This window comes from Phodopus roborovskii, unplaced genomic scaffold, assembly GCF_943737965.1.
Source record: "Phodopus roborovskii unplaced genomic scaffold, PHOROB, whole genome shotgun sequence".
Lineage (NCBI taxonomy): Eukaryota > Metazoa > Chordata > Mammalia > Rodentia > Cricetidae > Phodopus > Phodopus roborovskii.
The window spans coordinates 584,752-594,513 of record NW_026125489.1 but is presented as its reverse complement, the minus strand read 5'-3'; the positions used below and the strand labels follow the sequence as shown (position 1 = coordinate 594,513).

Below are 9,762 nucleotides of genomic sequence, written 5' to 3'. Positions count from 1 at the left end.
TATTTTTGATTAGCTTACTAACTAAAGGTTTTCCATAATGCTTTTTACATCATTGTTATTAACCCTTCTGTCATGATCTCCTCTTCCCTAACCCCCAGTCCCTATTCTCACTTAAGCCTCTATTTTCATATCACATGTGTTCTGCTGTTCGTTTCTCAAAAATTATTGTGAAGGTTCGTCCAGATACAGATCTAATCAAGAAGAGGCAAACATATGTAAAGACTTTAATGGTTTATGCTTAATTAATATTTCATTTCTATATTTGACCTTTCCCTTTCTTCACTGAGATCATGGCAAATTTTTTGAAGAAATCACTGAAGGCTTGTCTCACTTGCTTATTTCTCAGAGTATAAATGAATGGGTTCAACATGGGTGCAATTGATGTCATTAAAACTGCTACACCTTTATTGATAGCCACAGATTCCTTTGCTGAAGGGTTGATGTAAATGAAAATACAGCTTCCATAGGTGATTGAAACTACAATCATGTGAGAAGAACAAGTGGAAAAGGCCTTTTTCCTTTGCTGGGCAGAAGGGAATCTTAGAATGGTCTTGATGATGTGTATGTAGGACAGAGCTACACACACGAGGGTCAGAATGAAGGTCAGCACTGCACAGACAATCACCAGCTGCTCGATGAGCCAAGTGTCTGAACAGGAAATCTTCAAGATAGGAGATGCATCGCAGAAGAAACAATCAATAACATTTGAGTCACAGAATCTCAAATTTAGGAATAGGGTGAGCGGCGGGAGTATGATCAGTAAGCCAGCCATCCAGCAGCAGAGAAGTAGCTTCTGACACACCTTGCTGCTCATGATGGTTGCATAATGAAGGGGTTTGCAGATGGCGACATAGCGATCATAGGACATAACAGCCAGGAGAAAAAATTCAGTTACTCCAAAGACATCAATAAAAAATATTTGAATGACACAAATATTGTAAGTAATTGACCTGTCTCCCGTTGCTATATTGTATAAATATCTAGGGACACAAGCAGATGTAAATGAAAATTCTAATATGGAGAAATTCTGTAGAAAAAAGTACATGGGTGTTTTAAGGTGGGAATCCAATATAGTGAGGGATATGATTGTCAGATTCCCAGTTATACTCAACATGTAGGCAAAAAATAGAAGCACAAAAATTGGAATCTGAAGTTGAGGGTCATCTGTTAGTCCCAACAAAATGAAGGTGGTTATTGTATTGTTTTTCATCACTGACTACTGAATTATTCAACCTACATGTAGAATTTAGAGATGGCTTATTTGAAAAGAAGCAAGGCCAGGTAGAAGGAAACAGTTATAGTAAACTTATTCATATGTAGTTATTTTTTTCTGCAAGTGGTAGCTGATACTGTTGGTATTCTTGTAAGCTTAGCTATTCAACAATTTACTTTAGACAATTGGTTTGGCAGTTTGTGATATATTTTTAAAGATAAACTTAAATAATTGTTATGACATTCATAGCCTTCATTTTTATGTTAGTAATCTATCTCTAGCTGAATCTTCCTATGATGTTGTATTTGAATCACAATGTGTTTTGATTTGATAAGATTCTTGTCTTCATATGTCCATTTCTTCTGAATTTGAAAAGTCCACATTCAAATGCAATAATGCCTTTCCTAGAACATTTGGTCGTTGATGAAATGTAAACACACAACAACTTATCTGGATTCCATGAGCAGACTCAATTGCTTTAACTGTAACAAATTGTATTTTTCCGTGATGATAAGCACACTTTTATGATGTATGTTTTCTGTTTTAAGTTGAAATTTCTACATTGCTCCACAGTGTGTCTGATTATTTTTGTATTTTCCCATTAGTGTGCAATTCATACTTATCGTTACTGGGACACACAATTGACTACACATAGAAAATGTTTGATTCAAGCTGAGAAAAGAAAACATGTCCTTTATGATTTCAATGTATTGAGTATGGAAAATATTCTAAGAGATTATCACTACCATCAAGTTCAAAGTGTAAAATACTACACATGCTTTCCATGTATCCCTTTGAATAGCTAATTATTTTTGATGTTTAGTTTGAATGTCACTTTACTAAAAGTTGCCTAACACGTCATTGTCTGCATTGCTCATCTGTGCTCCGTATGTATTATTTTACTTTGGCACTTTTTCTGAGAAAGCAAAGCTTATTGAATCAGGGATGGTTCTATTTTTTTAAATGAAGATAGCAACCTAAACCAACACAGTTCTAGATTGGTAATGAACGTGGAAGAAACATTTTAGCAGTATATACATGCCTATGCCATTGACTTGCACACTGAAAGGGGCATTACTTTCTTTTTGGGCTTCATGTTCAAATTGTTTTGTGACTGAATTAAACTTTTTTTGTGTGTTTATGGTATATGCACATGTACGTGTGTGTGTATTAGCAGGTGTCCATGTATTTGTGTGCACATGCATTTTGAGGCTAGAGGTCCACACTAGACATCCTCTATTGCTTCCATCTTATTTTCTGAGACAAGGCCTTTCACAGAACCTGGGGCTTGTTGATTTGGCAAAGCTAGCTGGCCAGTGAACTCCAGGGATCTGCCTAAGGATTACAGGCATGTACCTCAGCACTAGCTTCTTATGTAGTTGCTGGGAATCTGCACTTGGGTCTTGAAGCTTTCTCGGCAAGACCTTTACTGACAGAGCCATTAGCTCAGCCACTGCCATTGATTGTAACCCCTATAATTTTGTATTTTTCTATATTTGATTTTGAGATTTTCCTTTTACATTTGAAACAAGAGAGTTACTAGTAAATAAAGTCAATGCTAATTTTCATGGTATTCAAATGCTAAGTTGCATCTCCTTCCTGCATCAACTGTCATTGTAACTGTGTTGCTGGCAAATTTTTAGCTTTCTCGGAGACATCTGTCATTAATACACTCAAGTCAGAAGTCAAGCAATTCTCATACCTTAGTATATAATTTTCACATGCTATTTACATGGTGATATATAACAAATGTTTTGCATCTTCATAAATGCATGTAAGTCTCTTGAACTTATCACACTACATTTGTGTTAAAAGTTAAGAACTCTCCCTAGTTTTGTAAAATGTTGTCATGTTAGAGTGTCACCTATATTAAAAACAAAATGAACATTTGCTAACCTTTAAAACAATTTCCTATATTTTGTTATATACCTCTTTACTTTCTAAGAGTGTTAGAAATATCTGGAAAGTGTTTGCATTTTTGCATAGTTTCATAATTGTTACAAATGTAACCTTCAAGAACAAAGGCTTCATTTATTTACAGCTTTTGTGTACCAGGTTCCTTGAACTTACAGTGTGGCCTTGTCACAGTAATAGCACTCAAATCACCACAGTACAATATGTTAAATGTACCTTTTTCAAGATGAATTTTTCCTTCCTTCCTTCCTTCCTTCCTTCCTTCCTTCCTTCCTTCCTTCCTTCGCTTCCTTGCTTCTTTCCTTCCTCCCCCCCCCCCTCTCCCATCTCTCTTTTTACACAGAGTCTCATTATGTAGGCCTGACTGGCCTGGGACTCACTATAGGTAGCCTGGGTTGGCCTTGAACTAACTGAAATTTCCTTCTTCTGTTTCCCTAGTGCTGGAATTTATTGGTATATATCACCATGTCTGTTGATTATTTTCCTCTTTAAGGTTTCTGGCAGTTTTCTTTGATATAGGCTTTGGCCTATCAGGTTTCCATTCATAATTTCATCATGGAATAGCCAGCATTTTAGTTTGCATTTAAGGCTTTCACTACCATTTTCTATAGAAAAAATATTTTTTTCACTTATATTTTCCATTTTTGTTTCTTCAAGGGATGTTTTAATTTAATACAAAAATAAGAGTTAAGGCCTTCCGAATTTTTGATTTGAAGTCATAGCTGCTTTATTTGAGTTCTCAGGTGACCCTTTTGTGTAATCAGCACATCGAATGCAGTGTACTTTAATATTTGAATGAGCATCTGCAGGGTTTGAGTTACTATTAATAAGAGAAGAGAAAATAATTTTCCTAATGAAATCGCATGTCATGTGAACAATTGCCATTTTTGCCTTTAAAATAATCTCTGCTTCACGAGATGAGGGCTGCATCCCCTCTTAATTATATGGTAGGTTTGCTGTCATCATCAATGGTTTTTGAAGATCCTTGATATTCCCAGGAACTATAGAGACTGGATGATTTTAATAAAGGGAATGCATTCTTTTTAGACTCTCTTCTGTTGCCAACCCAGTTCTCCTAGTGTCTACTCCTGGTGTTAGGTTATGGTAATTTGCTTATTCCTATACCATTTTGTGATAGCCAAGGCTACAAAATAACCTTTATTATTCCATTAAAGCAACAATTCTAGCTTTTAAGAGGCAGTGTTTTAAAAATAAACAATTGCATCTTCCAAAGACATTTCTTTTATTAAAAATCTTTGGAGAACCAATTTTTGTTCACATCAGGATAAATTATCATGCTGGAGATTTTTAATGCATACATCTTTTCCATTTAAACAGGAGAGTGAGGCTGTGAATCATAGCACTGGCCATTTATAAATTCACATTGTAGTAATGCTTTGATGAAAACAGCATCTTTAAAACACAACCCACAACTATCTTTACATTTTTATGTAACAATTTATATAAGAAATTACAGTTGATTCTGGTTGATTTACAGTGAGTTGATTTATGCCAGGTCGAATATGCTTACCAGAGGAAATCACCAAATGTGAAGTTGAATGAAGTAGTTTTCTGAGAGCTAACAGTAGGTTCAGCTGATTCTTCAGTAAGAGTCTAGAAATCTATTTTGATGCAGAGAACGTAACAGCAAAGGCTCATATGGAACTTTCTAGTTTCAGTGTATCGATCCCAACTTTCTCTCTTGTGCTCTGGGAAGCCCAGCCCTACATTACTTCCAGATGTCTTCATCTCCAACACAATGGGCAGATTTTTCTAATCAGGACTTTGGTTGCCTTTTATCTTAAGTATACATTCTAGATTTCTTTTGGCTGAAACTAAAATATAACTGCAAATGTTGTCCTCTTTTTTTTTCCCCAAGGCATTAACATGACGATTTCTTTGGGTAGGTTTTCGTTACAATTGGCATTTGATTTATTTCCTAAACCTGAAACTAATTAAATAAATGTCTGAATCCTCAGTGACTTTTGTTCAGACATCACTAATGAGTCTCTCTAATGAACTTGAGCAAAATGTCCTGAAATATGTTGCAGTGGGGGCAGTGTCCTTGGAGACCCAAAGATGCAGCCATAGCAACAGACACAGGCTGAGACACAAGAGAAAAATTCAGATGGTCAAGAACCAGCCTGCATCAGCTGTGATTTTCCTCCTACTATGAATGAAATGTGAAAGGCTCTAAAGCATTACAACTACTATTTTTCTTCAGGCATTAAGGTGATAAAACAAAAACATTGGCAATCTTGAAGCAAGTTTTCTTTTAATATTTTGAAGTAAATGGCTGTGAAAATTTAAAAGTAGAAATTTTATTTTCACCATTTACAGTTATAACTTCCCTTTTCACTTAGTTGCAAAGCTATTATCACAACAATGGCCATGGAGATGTATTATAATTCATATGATGTCCTTTTCAACATCCATTTATATTTTAAACCACCATTAGTTTGTGTCATTTTTATAATTTTTTTGAGAATTTTGTACAATGTATTTCAATCATATTCACCTCTTATCCTTCTTCTCCCAAGCCCAACTAACTTTGTGTCTTGCTTTTGAAATCTATCAAGTACAATTTGGGCTTCCTATATACTCTTGGATTTATAGCTTTCTCTGGAGCGTGGTAAACCCACTAAAGGCTGAATTTGAACCCTTAGAGAAAACTATCTTTTCATGTTTGAATTCTATCTGTCTGAGCCTGTATAGGTGTTGTTCTGTATTAACTGCTTTGAATTCCTACATGCAACTGTCAGGGTAAATCCAGGAAACACCCTTTCCTTGTAGTCATCCACTATCTAAGGCTCTTATAATCTTTCCATCCTTACTTCCACAATGATCCCTGGCCTTGGGAAAACAGGGTATGAGACAGGTGTCTTGTTTGGGACTAGACATTCTATAGCCTCTATTATTGCATACTTTTATCAGTTGTGGGTCTCTGTGTTAATTTCCATCCATTTTCAATGAGGATTGACTGATGCAATAATCTATGAGTATAACAACAAGTCATTAAGAATCAGTACCATACTACATTCTTTTATTTATTCATTAAAAATTTACTTACTTTTATTTTATTCTTCATTTTTTAATTTTTATTTTACATACCTATCCCAGTTCCCTCTTCCTCCCTCCCTCTTCCCCTCTCTCCTACCCTCTGATGCCCCCCCACTACCCTCCCCCACCACTTCACATGGAGGGTGATGCCTTCCAGGAGGGGTCATCTAAATCTGTCATTTGGAGTAGGGACTATGCCTTCTCTCCTGTTTCTAGGTTAAAGGAGTACTCCTCCATGGGAGATGTGCTCCCAAAGTCCTTTTGTGCACAAGGGATACATCCTGGTTCCACTGTCCGAGGTCCTTCTAACTGAGACCCATGTTCAGGGGGTCTGAGTCAGTCCCATGCTGGACTCCTCTATCAGTCTGGGGGTCTATTAGCTCCTCCTTGTTCAGGTTTCTGTTTGTTTCTGCAGCCTGGTCTTGTCTTCCCTCTCTGCATCTGGATTCCAGTTCAGATCATTGTTTAGTTGTGTCTGATTCTGTTTCCATCAGCTACTAGATGAGGGCTCTATGATGGTGGATAATTTAGTCATCAATCTCATTATCATGGAAGGGCATTTATGGTAGCCTTTCCACTGTTGCTCAAATTATTAGTTAGGGTCAGTCTTGTAGGTCTCTGAACATTTCTCTAGTTTAGTTTTCTCTTCAAACCTATAATGGCTCCCTCTTTTATGGCCTCTCTCTCTCTCTGTCTGTCTGTCTCTCATTCTGTCTTCTCTCATCTACCTACTCTGACTCAATCTTCCTAGACCCACATGCTTTCCTTTCCTCCCCTTCTCTTTCTCCTAGGTCCCTCTCCATTGACTGTTCCCCCCACTCCAAATATGCTCAGGAGATCTTATCCCTTTCCCCTTCTGTGAAGGAACTTTTATGAATCTCTTAGAATCCTCTTTGTTTCCTAGTTTCTCTGGTGGTGTGAATTGTAGGCTGGTGATCCTCTGCTCTATGTCTAAAATCCATATATGAGTGAGAACATATGATGATCCTCTTTTTGTGATTGAGTTACCTCATTCAGGATGGTTTCTTCAAGTTCCATCCACTTGCCTGAAAATTTCAAGATTCCATTGCCCTCCCCCCCCACACACAAGTAGTATTCCATTGTGTAGATGTGCCACACCTTCTTCATCCATTCTTCACTGGAGGGGCATCTAGGTTGCTTCCAGGTTCTTGCAATTACAAATAATAATGCTATGAACATAGTTGAACTGATGTCTTTGTTGCATGGGTGATGGGAGATGTCATTCTGTATATGTTTCTCATACTGGTTATTAATAAAGCACTGTTGGCCAATAGGAAAGGAAGATAGGAGGGACTAGGAGACAAGGAGGAAATAGGAAGTAGGAAGGAGGAGTCAAGATGGAGAGTCTGGAGAGAGCTGGTACATAGATTAACACAAATGGGTTAATACTTAAGACAGAGCTAGCCAATAAAGAAGTAGTAACTGGCCAACAGTATAATATCTAATACAGAGTCTCTGTGTATTATTTGGGGCTGGCGCGGCGGCAGGACAAGACTGGTGGCAGGAGGAAAAACAGAACACCTTACACATGGGTATATGCCTAAGAGGGGGATTGCCGAGTCCTGTGGTAGACTGATTCCCATTTTCCTGAGAAACTGCCATACTGATCTCCAAAATGGCTGTACAAGTTTGCACTCCCACAGCAGTGGAGGAGTGTTCCCCTTTCTCCACATCCTCTCCAGCATAAATTGTCATTGGTGTTTCTAATTTTAGCCAGTTTGGCAGGAGTAAGATGGTATCTCAGAGTTGTTTTGATTTGCATTTCCCTGATAGCTAAGAATGTTGAGCACTTTCTTAAGTGTCTTTCAGTCTTTTTGATTTCCTATATTGAGAATTCTCTCTTCAGTTCTGTACCCCATTTTTTAATAGGGTTATTTGGTGTTTTGTTGACTAGTTTCTTGAGTTCTTTGTATATTTTGGAAATCAGACCTCTGTCAGATGTAGGATTACTGAAGATCTTTTCCCAGTCTGTGGGCTGTCGTTTGGTCTACATTAAAATCCCACAACTATTATTCACTGACCTTGAAAGGATAATAATCAACTTTATATGGAAAACCAAAAGATTCAAGATAGCCAAAACAACCCTGTACAATAAAGGAACTTCAGGAGGCATCACCATCCCTAACTTTAAGCTCTACTACAGAGCTTTAGTCCTGAAAACAGTGAGGTATTGGCACAAAACTAGACAAGTAGACCAATGGAATCGAATCGAAAATCCTGTTATTAACCCACACACCTATGAACACCTGATTTTTGACAAAACAGCTAAAAGTATATAATGGGAGGAGGAAAGCATCTTCAACAAATGGTGCTGGCACAACTAGATGATGGTGTGTAGAAGACTGCAGATAGACCCATGTCTATCACCATTCACAGAACTCAAGTCCAAATGTATCAAAGACCTCAACATCAATCCAGCCACATTGAACCTCTTAGAAGAGAAAGTGGGAGGTACCCTTGAACAAATTGGTACAGGAGACTGCTTCCCGAACATACCTCCAGTAGGACAGACACTGAGAGTGACAATTAATAAATGGGACCTCCTCAAACTTAGAAGCTTCTGTAAGGCAAAGGACACAGGTGACAAGACCAAATGACAGTTCACAGTCTTTATGTTTCTTGTACTTTGATAGGCATCTCCTTTTTTAGGTGAGGTTGTTTGGTTGAAAATATTTTCTGTACCTTTGACTTGGGTTTCTTTTTCCTTCCTTTATTCCTATTATTCTTAGATTTGATCTTTCTTTGGATGGGAGGAGATTTGATCTTTTTATAGTGTCTCAGATTTCTTAGATTTTTTTTTTGGCCTGGATTTTCTTAGATTTAACATTTGGCTGAGATTTCTGTTTCTTCTTTCTTCTCTTCAGTGTTTGAGAGTCTTCCATCTTTTCTATTCTGTTGGTGAGGCTTCCTGTTTCATTTCCCAAATTTTTCATTTCCCCCCCTTTTTTTAACCTCAGTTTGGGTTTTCTTTGGTTATTCCATTTCCACCTTGGTGTCTTAATCAGTTTTCTTAATTTAATTCCACTGTTTGTGTTGTAGATCATTAGTGGATTCATTCACATTCTCTTTATGTCCTTGAACATATTCATGATAGCTATTTTTGAAGTCCTTGTCATTTACTTCAGCTATATTGCAATTCTCAGGAATAGTGTAGTAGAATTGCCACTAAAGCCCAGTTTTTGATTGTATTTTTATGCTGGCATCTAGACATCTGGGTTTGGGATGATTGTAATTCTAGATGTTGATATCATGGATATTATAATTTTGTTCTGTTTGACTGTCATGATCTAGGCACTCAAAGTATTTTAAACTTAATCCATTAAATTATTCAGCATCATTTGAGCTGGAAGAGATGTTGAGCATTCCAATTTATTTTCTCATAAGTCCAAGATATTTAGCATAAGCTATTTTGTTTCATTATTGGGTTTAAATTTGCCTTATTTTCTTGCTATGTTTTTAACTTTTGATTGCTAAATTAGAAATAAAACCAGGATTGCATTAACTAGAAAAATATTTGTTCTAATTGGTTATTTATTCTGAAAAATGTTTGCAGG

The 9,762-nt window shown here is 36.9% G+C and overlaps 1 protein-coding gene across 1 annotated transcript; it reads right to left on the bottom strand.

Moving 5' to 3' along the window:
- Positions 1–256: 256 nt before the first annotated feature.
- LOC127215840 (olfactory receptor 6C2-like) lies at positions 257–1,210 on the bottom strand. Its single transcript, XM_051176331.1, has one exon. The coding sequence runs from the start codon at positions 1,208–1,210 to the stop codon at positions 257–259; it is 954 nt and encodes a 317-aa protein (XP_051032288.1).
- Positions 1,211–9,762: the final 8,552 nt, after the last annotated feature.